Below are 21351 nucleotides of genomic sequence, written 5' to 3' on the forward strand. Positions count from 1 at the left end.
ACTTGAGGAGAATAATTTCCTTAAGGACGCACTGTGCATTTAGTGGGCTCGATTTCATTCCTATATTGTTTTCTGATTTTTTTCAGTATCCAGTTTAGTTTCTATTTTCTGTTTTTCCTGTTTTCCGTTTTAGGAATTTTTTTTTCTAAGTTACTGTTTCAAAGTATTTTTGCAATACAGATTAATAACAAAACCTTCTATGCCATCTCATCAAAATGTGTTCAGTAGACATATTATTCCTTAACATTAGGTGTTCTATAGTTCAAACTCTTAATTAAAGTGTCTAAATGAAAATTCGGACATATTTTAAGGGGTCATTTATCTATTTCGCCAATTAAAAATAGTCACTGTCATGCAGTTTAATATTCCACATATGAGATTTCACGACATTGAGCTCATTTGGATAGGCTTATAAGTTGGTCAAATCAGCTTATAAGCCATTTTTAACTTATTTGAGTGTTTGACAAAAATAAAAAACAACTTAAATTAAGTTAAAAAGTGTTTAAAAAAAGTCAAAGCCAAGAAGTTGGTCAACCTCAACTTTTTTTTTTTGCCTTAAAAGCCATTTTGATTTGACCAACAACTTTACCCTTTTATCCCTTATATTTTCTGTTAATTTCAATACTACCTTTACTTCTAAAAACCCTTTAAACACTTTTATCCAAACACATAACTGCTTATTTATAAAATAACTTTCAGCACTTAGGCTTAAAAGACATTTTTTTTCAGCTAATCCAAACGACTCATTATCATGGAGTAAATATCTTAAAAATCCACCCGTAAATTTGAAATTTGGTTGGATTTTAAAAAGGAAAAGGACAAAGAAACAATGGGCAAAAAGGTAACAAGTCAAACTGAGGCAAGTTCCGAAATCCAACGAGTTTCAAACAAAAGTGGAAACAAAAACAGAGTTTGTTTGGACACATATTTTTGAAACAGAAAGTTGAAAGCACTCTCACTCAACTCAATGGAAGCAATAAGAAAACAAGCTACAAAGCTGAGAGAACAAGTTGCCAAACAACAACAGGTAACCTTTCCTCTTCCCATCCATCTCTATACTCAAGAAGAAATCAACCCTAATTCTATTCTTAACTCTCTCTCTCTCTCTCTCCTCTTCTTTTTCTTTTCTGACAATTATAAATTGCATTTTAAGTAGACTCTTCCTTTTAAGTTTTTTTTTTTTTTTAAATGTTATAAAATATAATATTTGATACTTAAAACCTATATGGAAACATTGGAAATCACCAATATTATGTAGTACTAGTAGTTAAGATTAATTATGAATGATTGTAAACATCACCAACTTAAGAATTTGGGATAGAGGAGTGTGTCTTTGAAGCTGCTCTTCTTTTCGTTTGTGACTAGGAAGGATAGTTAGTTTTGGCTCTTCACTTTTGTTTACTGGATCTTGTGTTCTATTTTGTTTATTTTGGTAAAAACATCTCTTCTTTCTGTGGGGTTCAAATGATGCTTTAGGGTGTGCTTGGTATGGAGGAAACAATTTCCAGAAGATGTTTTCTAATTTTTCAACGTTTGGTTGGTCAAAATATTTTGGAAAATATTATCTCTAGGAAAACAAGTTCCATAACAGTTCATTGTCTCCTCCCCACTGGCCCAACCCCCACCCCTTGACCATCCCACCCCCGAACCTCCACTCCCAACCCCCTTAATGTTTTGGTAGATTACATATAAATTCTCTTGGCATAATATATTTTTACATACTTACCAGACATTAGAAAATAAGTTACAATTCCACTTGTTTTCCATGAAAACTTTTCCAATAAAACATTTTCCTTCATACCAGGGGCGAAGCTACGCTTGCCCGAGGAGTGTCAAGCAACACCCTTTTACCGGAAAATTACATTGTAGAGATAGGTGAAATTTTGGTTTTATAGGTATGTATACTAGTATTGACACCCCTTAACACAAGTTGAAGGCTTAGCGCAGCGGTTAAGGGGTTGGCAAAAGTCCCTAAGGTCGCATGTTCAAACTTGCGTTGCGACATATCTATATTTTTTGACACTCCTTAATATGATTCCTGGCTCCGCCACTGCTTCATACCAAACACACCCTTAGATAGGCTCATGGCATATTCGATTCACAAAAGATGGGTTTGGTAGTGGCTATCCATCTTTAGTGAATCAAATATGCTAAGATTATTCACTCCTAAATCCTCGCTCTATTGTGTGTTTTCTTTTTCTCTAACTCATACTTGAAGGTATGATTTTTGCAGTTTCTGCAGAGTGAATATTTAACATGTAACAAAAGATTGGGATGTAGATCACAATGATTTTAATTGAATATATGTGCAACATAGTATAAACTGTGTGGTCTTTGTTGATTCTTTGCTATTTTTATGCTAGGCTGTCTTCAAACAATTTTCTAGCGGACTAGGTAGCACAGATAATAGTGTTACTGATGAAGTAGAGTTGCAGCAACATCAAAAACTTGAGAAGCTCTACATTTCTACTCGTGCCGGCAAGGTTTGACGACACTCCCCCCATTTTAGAATGTCTTTTATGGATACCTTGTTTTACTTGACCTCTTTATACTGTTTTATCAACTAGCACTTCCAAAGAGATATCGTCCGAGGTGTTGAAGGCTACATCATCAGTGGCTCTAAGCAAATTGAAATTGGTCAGTCACTGATATTTCTTCTTACATATATATGTAATCTCTAAGACTTATTTTTCACTGATGTTATACATTCTATTTTTAGGTACTAGGTTGTCAGATGATAGCCGAAAATATGGGGCTGAAAATACATGTACAAGTGGAAGTACGTTATCTAAAGCAGCATTATGTTACAGTAGGGCTCAAGGTGAAATTGAGAAGGAACGTGAGGATCTACTAAAGGCCCTCGGGACGCAGGTTTGGAAAAAATATCTGTGACCATAAACTCTGTTGTGCCTTCTTCATTATCATGCTGTGTTTCATTAAATTTTGTCATCTGTGCGAAGGAATGGGAGGTTTATGTGGCAGTAAGCTGTGATTTGAAGGTTACTTTGCTAAATTGTGGAGTCAATGATATTTTTATTAGTTGATATTATGCGTAAAACTTATTTAGTTCATATCTAAGTAAGACATCTTCTGTTTTCCTTTTTGCTTTATTTGTCTTAGAAGTAATGCTAGATAGTGAATATTAGAGTATACAACAGAGAATTCAGTTAATCTGCATTCATGGCTTCCTGGTCTCCAATTTCTTTTCAGATGCAGCTCATGTCAATCTATACTGTTACTTAAAAAAATAATGTCAACCTATACTGTTATTTTTACTATGAAAATGAAGGTGGTTGGTATAAGTAAGCGCAATAGTGATGACATTTTCAGTGGTTATGTTCAGCAACCTGTGCCTGAAAAAGTGCAGTAGAGCTATCTAACGAATCACCAACCAAGCTTAGCTAAATTTGCTTACAATATCTAAAACTCATAAAGGTCAAAACATTATCCTGCTAATTTTTATTAAGTAGGTTAGTTTATGGTTGATGAGAAATATGTTGTGAATTTTTATAGAAAATCATTTATGTTTTTCATCCTTTTCTATTTGCTTGATATAATGAATGTCGTATTATTATTATTATTAGCTTTTCGTTGCCATAATATCACTATAGCTGTTTCATTGTAACCTGCATTTCATTTTCCAGATGTCCTGGATTTGATATCTGAATGAGATGAGTTTTTATCGTAATTTATCCAAATTTTGCAATAGCTAGATTCACTTGTTACTAAGCGAGCGGTGCCACAAAGAGCTTTCAAATAAGATGACTTAGATCTCTCTTTGTAGTTCATTCATTCATGAAATGTTAAGCTAAGAATGGAATTTTTCTTGATAAGAAGTTTCAAACTTCAGGTTGCTGAGCCTTTAAGAGCAATGGTTGTGGGAGCTCCATTGGAGGATGCTCGACATCTTGCTCAACATTATGATAGAGTGAGACAGGAAGCTGAAGCTCAGGTAACATTGAAGAAGGGAAATGTCTTCATTTGAAGTCCCTCCTCTGTTGTCGCCAATTGTTATCTTCCTTGCTAATTTTTCCTGTCATTTGGGACTGAGGCGTGGTTCACTGTTTGATTGATTTTCTAGACTATTGCCGATAGTCATTTATTATTTGATAACTATTCATGCATCAATAAGTTACTTGCATTATATGTTGAAGTTCTGTACTTATCCCAAACTTCTTTGGGACAAGTCAGGCTATCGAAGTTTCCAGACGCCAGGCTAAAGTGAGGGAATCCAATGGTAATCCTGAAAGTGTATCAAAGCTGGAAGTTGCTGAAGCAAAACTTAGGGACCTAAAGTCAAACATGGCTACCTTGGGCAAAGAAGCTTCTGCTGCCATGGCTGCTGTTGAGGCTCAACAACAGAGGTTAACACTCCAACGGCTCATAGCCATGGTAGTAGTCTGTTTCTCTTTTCTACTGCAGTTCAGAGTTATTGTTTTTTCCAATCCTTATCGCTCAGAAATCTCCATGTGAAAGCCCCTTCATTTATTTCTTATTCAAGGTTGAGGCACAGAGCCATTATCATCAGCGAGTTCTGCAGATATTTGATCAGCTTGAGGCAGAGGTACACTCCTTCTGTATCAAAATCTTTTGCTTGATATGAAGAGTAGATATATTTTAGTAGTTTTTACGTATGTCTCTTGGCTGGTTTATTACTTATAAGTGATGGGGATTGATGTAAACTCTTTGAGTGCATAGATGATGTCAGAGCGTCAAAGAATTGAAGCATCTCCTAGTTCAGCCACAGATAATTCGATGCCGCCTCCCCCAGCTTATGCTGAAGTTAATGGGCTTCCTTTTCAGTCATATGATGGATCCATAGATGGGACCACATATTTCTTGGCAGAGGTGATGGTTATATTGCCTCTCACTTCTTTTAAGATGAATCGTGATGGATTACTGTCCTTGAGCTTTTACTTTATAGCTTTTCATTTTATTCGTTCATCTCTTACTGCAGGTCGTACACCCATATGAAGCTGAGTCAGATGTAGAGCTCACATTATTGATTGGTGACTATGTAGTTGTTCGAAAAGTAAGCTTTACCTTTTGTTTGTTGTCACAGTACGTTAAGAATATCCTACTCCCAAAACATTCCAACCCCTCCCCATGAGTATCTGGTTGACAATGAATCACTAGATACTACATGTGGAATAGAGTACTAGCATTAGCTGCATGCTTTCTTCAACTGGTAATAATAATCATGGTAGTCTAGTACTAGCATACAGCTTTTGAGTATCGATTTCCGGGAAAGTCTTCTGTTAGATTCTTGAAGGATCCAGTTATAATGCGTTTTAGAGGTTTGGAAGGGATTACTTAAACAGCTCTCTCTTTATCAATGCCACTTTTGTTACTCTCTTGTCATTTATTCTGAAGGGATGCACATCTTTGGCAGTGTGATCACTGATTGTTCGAGATTTCCTCTTTTCTAATTCTGTTCCTTCTTCGTATATTAATCAGCTTACTAGTTGCTAACATCGGTTCGTTTGTTTCCCCAAAGGTGTCGAACAATGGTTGGGCTGAAGGTGAGTGCAAGGGCAAAGCAGGTTGGTTCCCATTTGGGTATGTAGAAAGACGAGAACGTATTCTTGCAACCAAGGTAGCTGAAGTTTTCTGAACACTGTATGCCGACTGCAAATTTGGCATTATGACTGTATGCAGTTGTGGTTGGCATTGTCGGTTCCATGCAAAGTGCAGAATCTCCTGTGCATCTGACTGTCGCTAGTGCCTTTGTGTTTGCATTTGTAATGGTGTAATCAGATTCTTGCAGTAAAGAATGCTTGTTTTGGCTTTCTTCTTCTTTCAATTTGGGCTTCCGTCTATTTGCCTACAATATGTCTTTCTTTTCTGCAGCAGAATGCGGATCACGGATCTTTTTTTTGCTAATCTTAGGGCAGATTAGAAGAAATCACTTCGTATTGTTTCTCTGTTGAGAATTGAATGTTGGTCTCCCATGGTATTCTTTCCACCTTATTGACCACTGGGCCATACCCTTGGGTGCCACAACCGTTTCTTCTTAGATAAATTATATGGCAAGCATTAATGCACTTTCATGTTTCAAACCATTTCTCTGTTAGTCCTCCATAGTGTGACTTTACATAGTAGTTCTGAGGTTGAACTGCAGTTTGTGGTCTACTGTGAAATGCCTATGATGGAGCAGCAATTTTCTGGACAGAGCACTGTAAAGGAGCATTACTTTAAGGTTTATTAACATGCTCTGAAATTCACTCTTGTTGTCTAAGCAGAATTGTCAAACTAATTCAGAACTGCAAATAAACTTCCCAATGACTATCAAAATACAGATACCATCTAGCCCGTATTATAGAAGTGTTAAAGTCAATAATAATTCAATTTGAAACTTGTAAAACCGTACACTCTTTAGTTTATGGAGTGCTACGTTTTAACTTATACTCTTATATCTGTTTCTACTTGCAACAAATTAGTTTTTGATCTCTTGAGTGAAGTGGAAGTGGGCCTGATATGTTGAACTAGGGTGTTCGGTCGATATGGTGCGAGTTTTAGACATTCTAGTTTCGTGCTTAGATTTTATTAAAACAGTATATCAATGCCAACCTAATTAAATTTGGTATGGTTTTGCATTCTCTTTTGTTTTCGGTTTGTTCAGTTCGATAACTTTGATTTATTCAATGTGATTAGGGAATCATGACTTTCTTTTTTGTCTTTAAGAGGTAAAATCAATTCTTGAACAAAACACTAATAGATCAAAGAAAGTCCTTTGGGGGCTTTTAATTTTCCAGAGATTGAGAGAGTGAAAAGGCATGCAATTGCAGGAATGCCCTTATTTTGGGGTGGTCTTTAATTTTTATCTATTAAATTGGTGGTCTTTAATCTTTGACCTTCATTAGAATTCTTTGGTTTCAGGTTCGAACCCCCGCTCAGTCATTTTTTTTAAAAAAAATTGCAATGTAGAGTTTGCATTCCCTTGGCAGTGATTTGCCTACAAAACTCTGCCTCAGGCAGAATTTTGCTACCTTCACAGTCAAACTTTACCTGATCCGGTAGAGTTTACAGTCAAACTTTACCTAATCAGGCAGAGTTTAAGTCAAACTCAGGTAGAGTTTTGAGGCAAACTCTACGAGTTTTGGCATGCCTGAAGCAAAACTATGCCTCAAAGCCTAACTTTGCTACAAAATTCTGCCTTGCGAAATTGTCTATTTTTTTATTTTTTTTTACTTGCCGGGGTTCGAACCCCAAACCTCATGGTATTAAGCGAGAGAGACAAAAATTAAAGATCACCCATTTGAGGGGCAAAAATTAAAGACCAAAGGCATTTGAAGGGCACTCCGAACAAAAAATGTACTTTTAAACTGGACTACCATCAGTTCTAAAATAAATATAGAAATGTGAAAATAATGGAAAACCAAATTTGAATTAAAGGGGTAGTAAATATTTAAATTGGATCAGAACTTTTACATTGAGAAAAAAGAAAAATTAAAGATAATTCAAAGTTTTAATTTAATTTCTCACTATCACAATATTCCATCTTGTATTTACCAATCAGTGACATGAGGATTGCACTAATGATAAAGAAAGTAAGGTTTTAGGCATTTTATTTTATGTTATAATCTAAAATATGTGTATCGTGTATGTAAATATGTATTTCGATACGATATATGTATTTCGTTATTGAATTTGGTGCCGAATATTAACTATTTAAAAGTTTAAACGAATATCATATCGAATACCGATTTTTTCTTATCTCAATTTGATAATTTGGTATATGCCTGTCACAACACAATTTACCTAAATCATGATGACACCTACACCCCAACTCGGTAAGCACCAGCTACATACATAAACCAATTCCATTATTAAGAAACAATGATTAAGCATTTGAAGAGAGTCACTAAGTCGTAATATGAAATCGTAATGTCATCAGTGTAGAAAATTCATAAAAACCTCAAGAATGGAGAGATGTGTAACGACCCAACATCGTTTTGAGTTCTATGACCCCTTGTCATATTGGTGGGGGTGGGGGGGGGGGGAGGGGGAAGATGATGTTAACTGTAAACTTATAAAAATGAAGATGAATATGAATCTTCAATTGGGATTTAGGTCTCCTGTATGGTAGCATGTGGTCACTCACTTTGTGCGCTCTTTTGCGTGCATTATTTCACCATTTTCATATCGACTATACTTTAATATAGGTGGTTCGTTTGTGCAAATGAATGGAAAAAGCACTTTTTAGTAGTCCTATTAACAGTAATTTATCAACTCTGAACTGTCTTTATCTTGGGTTTATTAAAAAACAGAGCTATCAAGCTGATAGTATTCATCTACTGAAACTAAGCTTAACAATAATTGAGCTACAAGTTGAAGGCTTTTTTGGGATGAATCATGGGTCTAGTCTCAAGGCCGAGCATATCAAAAATACACCGAGGAATCTAGGGGACGAAAGTATCTTGGGACTTAGTTCTAAGCGTACGTCTAGGCATTACGTGAGTTTTTATCTTGCGGCGCAAGTCCAGAAAATCTCTCCAAATCAGAATTAAGATTATTAAACAAATTTTTAATTTAATAACAAAAACCAGCTTGTTATTTAATACTTAAAAGTCAATCTATTTTATTTTTAGCCTCTCATTTCTATTCTCTCTCTTCATCTTCTACAGGGTAAAGAGGAAACTAATCAGTTTGATAACTACAAAGTAAAATGTATCATCATCCGTCATCACAACTTCTATTATGATTGTATGTAACTTCTTTGCTTCTTTTTTTCAAGTTTTGTTTTGCTCTTTGAAGTTAAGATGTTAAATTTTAACTCAATTTTTTCCAACGTCCAGTTAATTTTTTGGATGAACAATTCTAATTAGTAAGAGTCAATTGTTGATTCTTAGTAGAACTTTAAGATTAATCAGTGCCATATACACTTCCACTTATTTATATTTTCTTGAAATTTCTACGCAAATTTATCTTTTTTAATATATATTCTACTATATTAATTACTCTATAAAATAGTAAAAATTAAAAAATCCATGAGCCTTATGCCTCGCGCGTGTCATATAAGGAGCGTCCCCCACCTTTATAAGCTGAAAGATACAGGCAAATCTAGAGGACGACCCATAAAAACTCCCATAATTTAATCGATTCATCACTTAATTCCCTTTCTTACTTCATATAAGTTGCAATGACTCTATCTTGTGAAAACTGGAAACTCTTGAAAATTCTCAGACTACCATACAATGAATAGAACGATTCTGGAGAGAGAGAGAAAGAGGAGGGGGGGGTGGATGTGGGACTGGGAAAAAGAATGAGAGAAAAGAGGGGGAATAAATATATTACAAAGTATCCAGAAAGTGCAATTTATAAAAGACAGCACTTCCTCAAGACTCGTCAAGAACTGTTCAAGCTTTGATACCCTGACTTTGGCTGTCCTTCAGGATCTCCACATACGTTTTTACTTGACTTTGATTAATCTCAAATGTGAATGTAAGTTCCCTTACCTGCAATTTCAGCGGTAGGATCAAAACATTAGAGATATCCTGATGGACATTGCAGATTAAAAAAACAAGAAACATCTCTGCTAAAATAATCTACCCCCCCCCCCCACACACCCCACACCCCAACCCAGCAACCAAAAAAAGACCCTTGCATGAAAAGATAACATTATTCAGCATGCATAATGCCATTTTGTCAAAAAAGCTTCTACTTCTGTTTTCAGCTTGTTCAGTTAATAAGCTCAACATTAACTTCCACGGGCTTTTTTCTTGCCCCCCCGACCCAAAACCAAGCAATGGCTTTTCCCGCTTCCCCATGTGGTGACTCGAAGTCTCGAACCCCCAACCTCATGGTTGGAGGTGGAAGGTCCTTTCCAATAGGTTATCCCTCTCTAGTTTTGCCAAACAACAGGTTTTTATGCAAGCATTGGCTGAATTATCACAGGCCTCGTTAGAAAATTTGAGTGGGATATTGTTGTTGGTCCACATGTTCCAGTATCGTACACAATAGCTTTACTTCTTTGCATTTCTCTCTACTTATCACATTAAAAAGAAGAGGAGACTCCTTTTCATTTCTCTCTATGTATGTAGCAAATCTCATACAGTATAATCTTGTTATAAAGAATAATTTGCACTCCAATATATGCATTAAGTTTACATAATGTGCATACCAAATATAAATATTAAATACGGAGCATCAGAAATTCATTCTGTATAGACCAGATATATACAAGACACAATCTTATGAACTATCATGCTCACTACACGCATTAGATTCTGATATGCCAAATTTTCATCCATTCTGCCTGTCACTCAACCTGGAGTGGTTCATTGCCGAAAAGGTAAGGTCTATATTCACAAATGATTATTCTATTATGGTATGGACTTACCGCACTAATTTTATGCAAAATAGAATTATGAAAGTCAACTTGCACGCACTTGCCTTTGAATTGAGTGGCACAGGTGATTTAGCAGATTGTTCAAAATCAACAACATACCCAGTGAAACCCCACGAAGTGGGGGCTGGGGAGGGTGGAGTGTATACAGACCTTACCCCTACCTTGGGAGGTAGAGACGTGTTTCTGGTAGACCATCAGCAAATTGTTCAAAATCAGAAGTCAGAACCATAATTAGCTTCTAACCACGCCAACATATTCAACATAAAACTTTCATTGATTGGAAAGTTTTCTTTTCCAACGAAGTAATTTTCACTTGAAATAGCAAAAGCTCAAACAGCTCCAGATGCCCGCCCATAAATTCAATATTACAGAGGCCTGAACCGTAGCTGTTTGAAACAAGAAAAGGATAAGGGTGACTAAACGGTTCTAAAGCGATCATCCCGGTTTCAATAATAACCACCAGACGATTACCTAGGCTTGATATACTTGATCAAAAAAGAATGATTATCTAGGCTTGAGTTTAGGTAACTCAGTCGTCACCTGCTAGTCCCAAACTGGAAATGAGTCTCTCATAAAATGATAAATATAGCGATTAACTAGGTCATGACTCATGTGATAAGCTAAATTAAAGAACAAGCTAATAAGATAGGTAACTCATCAATGAGGTAAGAATAAGCAATTTTGTGTCATATAAGAAGCATACCTCAATGAAGGAACCAGAAGTCAGGGTTAGACTCTGTTTCCGAAGTACTTCTTTGCCATTCACATGAATTGGATATTTTCCAACGTTCCGCAAATGGAATAGTCCATGCATGTCCATCTTTATAATTGCCTAATCAAGTAATTCATATAATTGCGTCAGTCCATGGACACATAACTGTACATCACATTTTCAGGCATACAAGAGTGCAAATTGTTTCTAGGATTTAAAAATAGAGATAGTTGCATTTTTGGTCCTCCAGGTATTGGTAAATTTTGATTTTGTTCCTTGAAATATTTGACTAAGCATATTTTTTTATTTTTTTTTGAGATGGTAACAAAATATTTGACTAAGCATATTTAATCTTTAATTAACTAAAATGTGTATTCCGGACCCTCTACATAGGGAAATATGTGACTTTTACACTATCACTAGAACTATATTACCTTCAAATATGGAGTAACAATGAAAATTTAGCATACAATATTGATAATTAAATGGTTATAATTCATTAAAATTTCTGAAGCGTCATATTCAGAGGGATCAAAATTCAAAAGTGCACTAATCAATTAATTGAAGGTTAAATGCATTTCACCAAAAATCACAAGGACTAAAATTAGAATATGTTGATACTTGAGGGACTTCAAATTCACAAAAAAAAAATAAAAAAAAAATCAAGGTCAATTGTTCGATCAACTATTTCATTATATGCTAGGCAAATGAAACCAACTCAGAAATATAAAACTAAACGAATAACTAAAAGGGACCATTGATTAATACAGCTGAGTCCAAGCTGAACGTACCTGTCGCCTAGAAATTTTATTATTACGACCTTCTCTGCCCAAGTCGATGTCAACTTTAACATCTTCAGATGCTCTTCCCAGCAGCACCTGAACCCATAAATCCATGTTTGAATTTCTGTAAAACCTTTGAAGCTCAACGGAAGGCAATGCAAAAACAAAAATTGGAAGCTAGACTGTAACAGCTATTTAACACTTTTGGCAACCTCATAAATACTCTTAAATATTTGAGTCACTGATTCAGCGTTTCCAGCTTTTGCCTTCAACCTTTGACATAGCAATAAAAATTGCAACATTAAACTAGGAGTAAACCATACTTCGAGTATGGACATCTTGCAACAGAAAATATAGCTCACTATTTCCTGATTTCCTCTCATTTGTTCGGTTTCCATATAGTTATCAAGCAGAGAAAAGAGGAAGTCTACTTGGCAAAATGAACATACCTACATTAAGGACAATCATTCAGAAGCCACGCACAATGTAGCTCTCTGAAGTTTTTTTGATTAGGCTGATTCCCCGCCATGTCTTCACATTTCAGTTGGGCATTTTTCCCTAACCTCTTCTTTATCCCCTTTTTTTCTTTCTAATTTGGGGGGATGAGGGGGAGGGACTTGGGAAGAAAAGTATATCTAGAAGCTAAATCCTAAAAAGGTCTTTAAGAGCAAACATCTTTAAAAGACGTGCTTAAGAAAAACATCAAAATGAAGTGAACATACTACATACATACAACAACATACACAGTGAGGTCCCACAAGTGGGGTCTGGGGAGGATGGGGTGTACACAGACCTTACCCCTACCTTTGTGGGGTAGAGAGGCTGTTTCCAACAGACCCTCGGCTTAGGAAAAAAGGGAATCGTTTTTCAAAACAGTTTTGAAAAAATGCAAGAGTAAATAAGTTACAATAAAAAATATTGCAGAAAGAAAATACATATATATCTAGAAAAATTTATCTATTCATTTATTTACTTTCTTGTGGCAAAAAATAAATATAAAACACAAATAATAACTATGAACAGGGGAATTGAAAAATATTGTAATTAAGTGTGTGCATAGCAAGAGTAAATCAATCAAGTTTAGAGACTACATCAAATTACGATTCAACAACAAAACACGCAGTTTAAGTTAAAAAGGTCTATTGGGGGCTAGTATATTGTAATTAAGTGTGTGCATAGCAAGAGTAAATCAATCAAGTTTAGAGACTATCAAATTACTATTCAACAACAAAACATGCAGTTTAAGTTAAAAAGATATATTGGGGGCTAGTATTACAAGTGGATTGTATACCTTTTCGAAGTGCAATCGGTTGACTAGGAGGAGACAAGCTTGCAGTAGGTGCAGGGTTCGATGTAGGCTGTGAATCATCTGAGTCTGATGCTGGATGCGGATGACGATGATAAGTCGGGAGTGGTGGTACTGTGGTTGGATATGCATAAGTAATCATAGATTCCTCAAAGGTCGGTTTAGGTAAGACCTCAGATATCAGGATTATCAGAAGATGTAACGTAAGGTCGAGATTCAAAAACTGTGACATCGACTGACATGATACTGATGAAGATTTGGTGAGAAGCAACAATACCCCTTTTGAACCAGAGAATAACCGAGAAACACACATTTTAGAGCACGAAGGACTAATTTATGAACAGAACATATGCTCCCACAGACACAAGGGGGAAGAGAGTACTATAACAATACTTACTAAGGAATCAGATTTTACATAGAAGAAGAGGGCATCCGTTTAATTAACTAGCAAGACGTGAGAATTGCATCGCCCCGTTATGCCTTTGTATCATCTTTGTCCTCTGTTCTCGTCCTTAGTCCCTAAGTGTACAAGTGAAGCACTTTCTCATCCAGGATGGGAATAGGCTATGATTGACGAGATGTCTGCTTTACATACGAGTGGTAATTGGGAGCTTATTCTCTTCCTTCAAGTAAATCTGTTGTTGGTTGTCGTTGGGTTTATGAAGTCAGAGTTGGTCCGAACGGTAAAGTTGATCGACTTAAGGCTCGCCTTGTTGCCAAGGGGTATGCGTTAGGCTTGCAATGATACTCTCTCCCGTGGATAAAATAGCATTTGTCCGTCTTTTCTATCCATTCCGTAATTGGCCTCTTTATCTATTAGATATTAAGAATGTTTTACTCCCACGATGACCATGACGATGAAGTTTATATGGAGTAACCACCTGATTTTGTTGCTCAGGGGGAGTACAGTAACCTTGTATGTCGATTGCACTTCGAAAAGGTATATAATCCACTCGTAATCCTAACCCCCATTACACCTTTTTAAACTATCATAGTCAAATGAAAACATTGGAATTATTATTAAGATGTAGGCCTTATACTCAGGTCATCCCCAAGAGAGGAAGTTTCAAGTATCTGGGTCGGTAATCCAAGATAATGGGGAGATTGACGAGGATGTCGCACATCATATTGGGACGGGGTGGATGAAATGGAGGCTCACATCCGGTGTTTTGTGTGATAAAAATGTGCGGCCAAGACTTAAAGATAAGTTCTACAGAGTGGTGGTTAGACCGACTATGTTATATGGAACGGAATGTTAGCCAGTCAAGGACTCCCATGTCCAGAAGATGAGAGTAGTAGAGATGAGAATGCTGAGATGGATGTGTGGGCATGCCAAGAGAGATAAGATTAGGAATGAGGATTTTTGGGCCAAGGTGGGAGTGGTCCCTATGGATAAGATGCAGGAAGTGAGGTTGAGATGGTACAAGCATGTGAAGAGGACATGTGCAGATGCCCCGGTAAGGGGAACTGCGTGGTTGGCCGTAGTGGGCTTGAGAAGGGATAGAGGTAGACCTAAGAAGTATTGGGGTGAGGTGATTAGGCAAGACATGGCACAACTTCAGTTCACCGAGGGTGTGGAGGTAGAGAATTAGGATAGAAGGTTAGTAGGTAGTCGGGCTTATTTCTTTTCCATTCCCGGGGTATTAGTATTATTCTTGTATTTTTGTATTCTTAGATTTCTATTACTACCTGTTGTTTCTTTAGCCTTGGTTGTTGTATTATCTTGTTGTTGTTTATGATTGTTTTTACTCCTGTTTCCGCTTTCTTTGAGCCGAAGATCTATCGAAAACAAACTTTTTACTTTCTCAAGGTAAGGCTAAGGTCTGCACCCTACCCTCCCCAGACCCCAACTTGTGGGATTACACTGGGTTTGTTGTTGTTGTTTATGCATATCTACATTGATCCACTAAGCTTTATTTATATTTATATTCTACACAGTATATTTATATTTATATTCTACACAGTACGTAATAATTATTTTATATGTAGGACACTATATACATTAATAGCATGTTTAGCCAAGCTTATGGGAGGCCAAAAGTGCTTATTTTAAAAAAGTGAGGTGTTTGGCCAAGCTTTTAGGGGAAAATAATTGCTTATAGGGAGTAGTAGAAGCTGTTTTTCAGAAGCTAAAAAAGTAGTTTTTCTCCAAAAGTACTTTTTTGAAAAGCACTTTTGAGAAAATACACTTTTTAAAAGCTTGACCGAACACTAATTGTTGTTCAAAAGTGTTTTTCAATTTGATCAGTCAAACACAAAATGCTTCTCACCAAAAGTACTTTTTTAAAAGCACTTTTCAAAATAAACTGATTTTAGAAGCTTGGCCAAACATGCTATAATATTCTAACAGTTTTCAAAGATGTGATGCACAGGTTGGCAGTTGTGAAACCATGGTGAGTGAAGGTGTTAAAAAGGGATGAGATGAGGTAGACCTAAAATCACAAGGACGGAAGTTGTCTCCAAAGACCTACAATCTGTTGGAATCCATGTCGGCTTAGCAAGTAGAGGGCATAATAGAAGTAATAGATATATAAAGGTGATATAAATCGTGCACGGAGACACTATCCGAGGTGAGTAAGCAAAAATCGAGGCAGTTGTGGTTAGCGCATGTCACATGAAGGCGTGTGCTCTAACCTCACGAGTGTGCATACATGCACACTTGAGCCTCATCGGCAAAGGGGATGCCTAAAAGCTTGCATGAAATTTTGCACTAGTCATGTTCATTTTTTCATTAATCAAAACATAATTTTCTCCCAAATTGCAACTTATCTTTATTCATTTAGTCTTTTGCATCCAGAAGTGATAAATCCTAAGAAAAGAGATCTTTAACAAAGGACAGCAATGTTGCAACTTCATCCGAGAACATCGGTTGTGATGGTGAGTTGTGAATCGGAAGAGGAGGAAAATCATTCGGATTGTGATCTCAAATTGTTGAGATGAAAGAAAGAGAGAACTCAGAATATAATGCTTATGCTTAGGCAAGTGAAATGGGTGGAACGTCATAGAGTACACGCGGAAGTAGGCAAAACTGAATTAGTTTGCTTTATTCAACGACTACAAAGCTATGGGGGAACTTGGAATAATAAAATGAAACAGCAAAAAAGCCTTTTCTTGGATAATTATTGTTATTTGCAGTGACTCGGGGAGTAATGTTTGCGGTTCGGGAATTGTGCAGTTGTTATGTGTTACAATTATTTTTTGTATATTTAATATATTATCAATTGATAAGAATATGAAATATTAAAATTCATGGGACCTATGTCCCACGTCTCAGGGCCTCTACCTCCCCTGTAATACATAAAATGTCTCGCTTCACTCTCCCGCCTATTAAAACACATTCATGAATATATGTTGATAGTGTACATTGACAAGAAGGTTTCAACAGCCAAGCATTTACTAATAGTCTAATAAGGTACTCGATAATTGATTTCGAATGCGTTAAGTCTATCATACCTCGGGTTTTCTAATAAAATGCTTTGAGCAGCAGCCAATTAAAACGGCAAATGCTCCACGCGCAGCAATCTTTCTCTGTTTACAAGCATGATCAGCCTGCTCTAGCCTGATGATCGTTCTAATAAAATCTTCACGCTGATACTCTTTGACTGAAAATAAAATAAAAAGACCAATCAAAGAAAAGAAAACAGATGACATACAGTAAGAGACTATGAACCAACAGAGGTTGAAAATTATTACTAAAGTAACTACCAAAAAGATTTAAAAAAATCTGCCAAAGAAAAAGTGCAGAAAGTGAGAGTAGAAAGGCAACTACAAACATAATACAATAAATGGTGCAGTAGAAACAAAATAATTAAAGACTAGATCAGCTGCTCATTGAAATTCATTGAAGTAAAAAGTAAAACATTCAATAAATATAATGAAACTGGGACCCACCTCTCTTACTAGAACACATATCCTGGCCATTAGGGCTCAAATCCATATCAAGGATCTGTAGGAAGATGAACGGAATCGGTTAAAGTCAACAAATACCTATGAAGGTAGTATAAGTTCATATACCAGAAAAGAAGATCTCACCACAGCTTCAACATCAGAAAAGTAGGGAATGTCCTCATCACTCTCATAAAGAAACTCTTCCGAATCTGAAGAAGTATTGTTTGCACTTGCTTCAGGGATTGTTGTTTTTATGAGGGCAGTTTCAGCAAGTATAGGTTCATTCTTTTGAAGGATGGAAGTAGTGTCATGTTCCTTAGTGCAAATTGCATTCTTCTCCAAGCACATGGAGGCCTCAGTGTAAATCCGACTGAGGTTTTTATCCTGTTCATCCTTTGCGATATTTTCTTTAAAATCTCCTTGACAGACATTTACTGCACTTAAATTTCCTGAAATGACTGGTCTTGGACAATCAGAAGTCGGCAGATTCCTCCGCACCACATGTTGGCTATTGTCATTGGGCACCTCATGCTGAACTTTGTGATCACGATTGAACTTTTCTACCTGTGATGGGGGTTCATTCATCTGATAAGAGTTACTGTATTCTGAATGACTATTTTGTTCCTTTTTCCTGGAGGCTTTTTGATTATATGACAAATCTTTGGCAGACGAGGATAATGGATGATAAGTCTCATCATATTTCCAATGTGTCATTGACGGAAATGATGTTGACGGCATTAGAACAGGAAGAAAAACATCATCATTGCTAGGAACTTCTGGGTCCTCAGTGTTTAATGTGCAACAAATAACTCCACCACGCATTTCAGGAAAAGCTGGATTGACAGTTAATGCAGAGGATAGCATTTGAAAGTCTGAACTGGACACTTGAGGCTTATCATTGTAATGGTACACACTCTTATCACCAGATTCTCCCGGACACGCATCATCAAGAATAGTAAGCCGTTCATCTGGAGCATTTGAAGCCTCCGATACACCTATGTCAGACATGTCACCCACACCATCAGGACAATCCAAGAGAAGTGAGCTTAAGCCATCAAAATAAGACTTATCAATCGTTTCAATTCCATCAGGATCAATGAATAATAGCTCTTCCTCATCTGTAAAATTGAATAAAGATTCTGACAACTCAGCTAAGTAGTCATCGGTACTAGGTACTGAATTTTTCAGTTCATTACATGACATGTGGTGTCTCAAGTTGGAGTTTGAATTTACAACACCGCATTCTGATGCAGCCATTTTACTCGAATGGTCATCAATAGGAACTACAAATGTATTATGTATATTATGCTCTTCCTCGAAATCAGGCAGAGCTGGAACAGAAATATGTCCAATTGTACTCCAATCTGGCATTTCAGGTGGAGTAGGTGAATAATCAAGATCGTGAAATGACAAGTCACAATCTGGAACTGATGAGTTCAACACCTGGCTTTCAAATCCAGAAGAGTTTATGACATTGTCATCACATTGATCTCTCATAGGCAAATTAGGTTCTAAATCCTCAGCTTCAAATAAACCACAAACTGGCAATTCATTCAATTCACCCAATTCCCCAACAGTGCTTTGATTCTCAGCAAGGGCAACACTTTCTTCAAGAGCATCAGGAAAGTCCTCAGTAACATTAAAGCTGCTAAGTGGAACATCTCCGTTGTGATTGCGGAGTCCAATCGAAAAACCAGGAGAAGAAGTTACACAATCACTAGCACAAATGGAATCATGACGCTCATGTACAGAAATGCCATTTTGTGTTACATCAAAATTTGATTGTTGATCACCAAAGGTATCTCTTATCGAATCCACAAATACACAATCCATAGACTGAGGTTCGTCATTGTTACCAGCTCCACCAAGAAAATTCATATCCATTGAGTCAAATGGGTCATTGCGGATCCTCTTACGCATAGCATAATAACATGAGCGGATGCTCTCAGTTTTTCTCTTTAACAGAACAGAGTTTTTACTTTCCTTTGCACTCTCAAACCTATTACATTTTGGTGTCGATGCAGAGCGATCTAATTCAATCATGAGCGTTGATGCTTCAGCAGAAATAACTGTATCATAAAGGAGAGCATGCCATCGATCTTGCAATTCTTGAACGCTAAATCTTTGGGAAAATTGAACTGCACCTTTTGCAAGTGATTCCAAAGAAGCACCGGCCTGGAGAAGGATGGGAAAATGATATTATAAAGCCAGGGCAATAAAAAGTAAAACAGCACAGCTATCTCATTCTTTTTACAATTATTGTCCAAGGATGGAAGTAGATCCACCAACTTAAATTTATACTGCGCTTCGAGGAAAAACATTATTGATACAAAGAAAAGAAGAAAGGAAAAACTGGGGACACATTTATAACTAAGAAATTGGGTGCTTATTTTAGGCGTATATCATTGTCCACTTCCTCCAATTACCAAAGCTAATCTCTAAAAGGGATTTTTTTCAGCTGACATGTCGTAAAACTCCAAGTATGCTTTATAAATCAACAAAACAGCAAGCTCACTTTATCTTTCTAATCACTTCTAGTATGGGCTTCATAATGCAATTTAATTAGAACCATCTGTCTCTTAGTTTATACAATTTGAGAAGCAATCAGAGGTTTGTCCACCAGATGATTCACTACGCTTGAGATTGGAAATCCTTTCTTCCTTGTCCACTAACATATTATGCGTCTATTTTCCAACTCACGAATGACTAAGTCAATTTCTTCATTACTCTAATATAAGTACCTCCATAGATAGTTCCCTGGAAACCCCAGTTCTTCCCCACCCAACAGTTTACAGTTCTTGATTCAGCAAGACCCAGAGGTGCACCTTGATAGATGACTATCAGCTTAACAATGGATAAAAAGGATCTTCAAATGCTTTTGAAACAGTGAGAGAACACTATATATATAGCTGACAAACTTGATAGATGACTATCGATGACTTGGCTGAGTAATATTAGCAACTTTTACATACTTTTGACACTGACTTGGTGTTTAGTAATGAAACTTTTGACTTATTAAAGGGGCAAAAAAAGCTTAACAATGTGCCAAACGGTCCTATAAGCAGCACTAGACACTAATAAGTTATATCCTTTAGTTTTTACTGTCAAGTAATGGGCCATGCCAAGTGCCAGTTCTATTGATTACAGTAATCTAATTTCTTCAGACCCAAAAATGCATAAAATTTTCATGCGTTATCCCAGCACAAATGTCACTAATCTCAGTCTTGAGTCCAAATAAAACACAAGAATCTTGAAGCACAAGTACTTCAAGGAAAACAAAAGGTTCCAGATATTCAAAACTACAAAGCATAATCAACCACAATAAACTTAACAAGAGAAGTAAAACCAATAGAAAAATGAGCTCTCTTTAAAGATCCAAAACTCAGTTCTACAAGGTACCACCTAATATTATCTTGTAAAGCACCTTTATTTTCCTTTGTTTTGTATCATGCTATTTCACTGTCTTATCTTTATTACATTTCTGTGTCACGTACTTTTCTTTTGAGCCGAGATTCTATCGGAAACAGCCTCTCTCCCCCACACAAAGGTAGGGGTAACATCGGCCTTCATCCTATCCTCCCCAGACCCCACTTGTGGGATTACATTGGGTTTGTTGTTGTTGTAACGCGCCTTTATTTTCCTTATAAGTCATAAAGAGGCATGAACAGAAGAAGATAAGGGTTGGTGAGTAAGCAAACCCAAGAACAGCTTTTCAAGAATTAATAAACTCCAGAAACAGAGAAACAAAGGGTTAAACAAGTAGTACTACTAGTCTACAACCCCTCAATCCTAAAATATACTATACAAATCATCTGTATCCATTGAGTTCTACTTACATACCCAAAAAAGAAACAAAACATACAAGGCATAAATTCATGGAGAGAAAAGGAAAAAGGAAAGAAGCATAAAAAGAAGAAAAAGGAATTACAAAGTAATGGGGTTGGGGTGAGTACCTCAATGGCGTTTTTAAGGTTGAGGTCATCTTCAGGAATCCAACGACTAACTGGAGCCAAAGCTCCCATGGCTGCTGCTGCAAAAATACTCTCTTTCTCTCTTCGCCGCGCCGCTTTCTTTCTATATAAAACAAACTCTTCTATATTACACGCCTTTTTCTTTTGCTTTTTTGGTTTTCCTTTGTGTCGGAGTTTTTTTCCCCTTAAATTACTGTCTTTTTTAAAAATAAAAAAAATATATTGAGTTAAGGGTCAAAATTACACCTTAAGTATTATTTTTTTTTAGTTTCATATCTGAACTTTCAAGGTTGAGAGTTTCCTACATGACTATTACCAATTAATTAGCAAAACACACCTCA

At 36.5% G+C, this 21351-nt stretch overlaps 2 protein-coding genes across 4 annotated transcripts; one reads left to right on the forward strand and one right to left on the reverse strand.

The window, feature by feature from the left end:
• Window positions 1-850: 850 nt before the first annotated feature.
• Window positions 851-5925, forward strand: LOC132037793 (SH3 domain-containing protein 2-like). The gene is made up of 10 exons (XM_059428414.1): window positions 851-1027; window positions 2364-2483; window positions 2568-2637; window positions 2720-2871; window positions 3851-3952; window positions 4192-4392; window positions 4502-4564; window positions 4699-4848; window positions 4958-5032; window positions 5498-5925. Exons 1-10 carry the CDS (start codon window positions 968-970, stop codon window positions 5612-5614), a joined length of 1110 nt encoding a protein of 369 aa, XP_059284397.1. The 5' UTR covers window positions 851-967; the 3' UTR covers window positions 5615-5925.
• Window positions 5926-9170: 3245 nt separating this feature from the next.
• LOC132037794 (uncharacterized) lies at window positions 9171-21141 on the reverse strand. 3 transcript variants are annotated; one of them, XM_059428415.1, is made up of 7 exons: window positions 20993-21141; window positions 17184-19214; window positions 17043-17097; window positions 16605-16753; window positions 11855-11941; window positions 11055-11183; window positions 9171-9458 (listed from the first exon to the last, which is right to left on the reverse strand). In XM_059428415.1, exons 1-7 carry the CDS (start codon window positions 21059-21061, stop codon window positions 9360-9362), a joined length of 2619 nt encoding a protein of 872 aa, XP_059284398.1. In that variant the 5' UTR covers window positions 21062-21141; the 3' UTR covers window positions 9171-9359. The 3 variants fall into 3 exon arrangements, 2 of the variants coding, with proteins under 2 accessions (XP_059284398.1, XP_059284399.1); XM_059428416.1 differs by lacking the exon at window positions 20993-21141 and adding an exon at window positions 19781-19865; XR_009409996.1 differs by lacking the exon at window positions 9171-9458 and having other exon boundaries at window positions 11855-11969.
• Between the last annotated feature and the right edge of the window lie 210 nt (window positions 21142-21351).

The sequence above is a fragment of the Lycium ferocissimum genome, chromosome 11, assembly GCF_029784015.1.
Source record: "Lycium ferocissimum isolate CSIRO_LF1 chromosome 11, AGI_CSIRO_Lferr_CH_V1, whole genome shotgun sequence".
NCBI lineage: Eukaryota > Viridiplantae > Streptophyta > Magnoliopsida > Solanales > Solanaceae > Lycium > Lycium ferocissimum.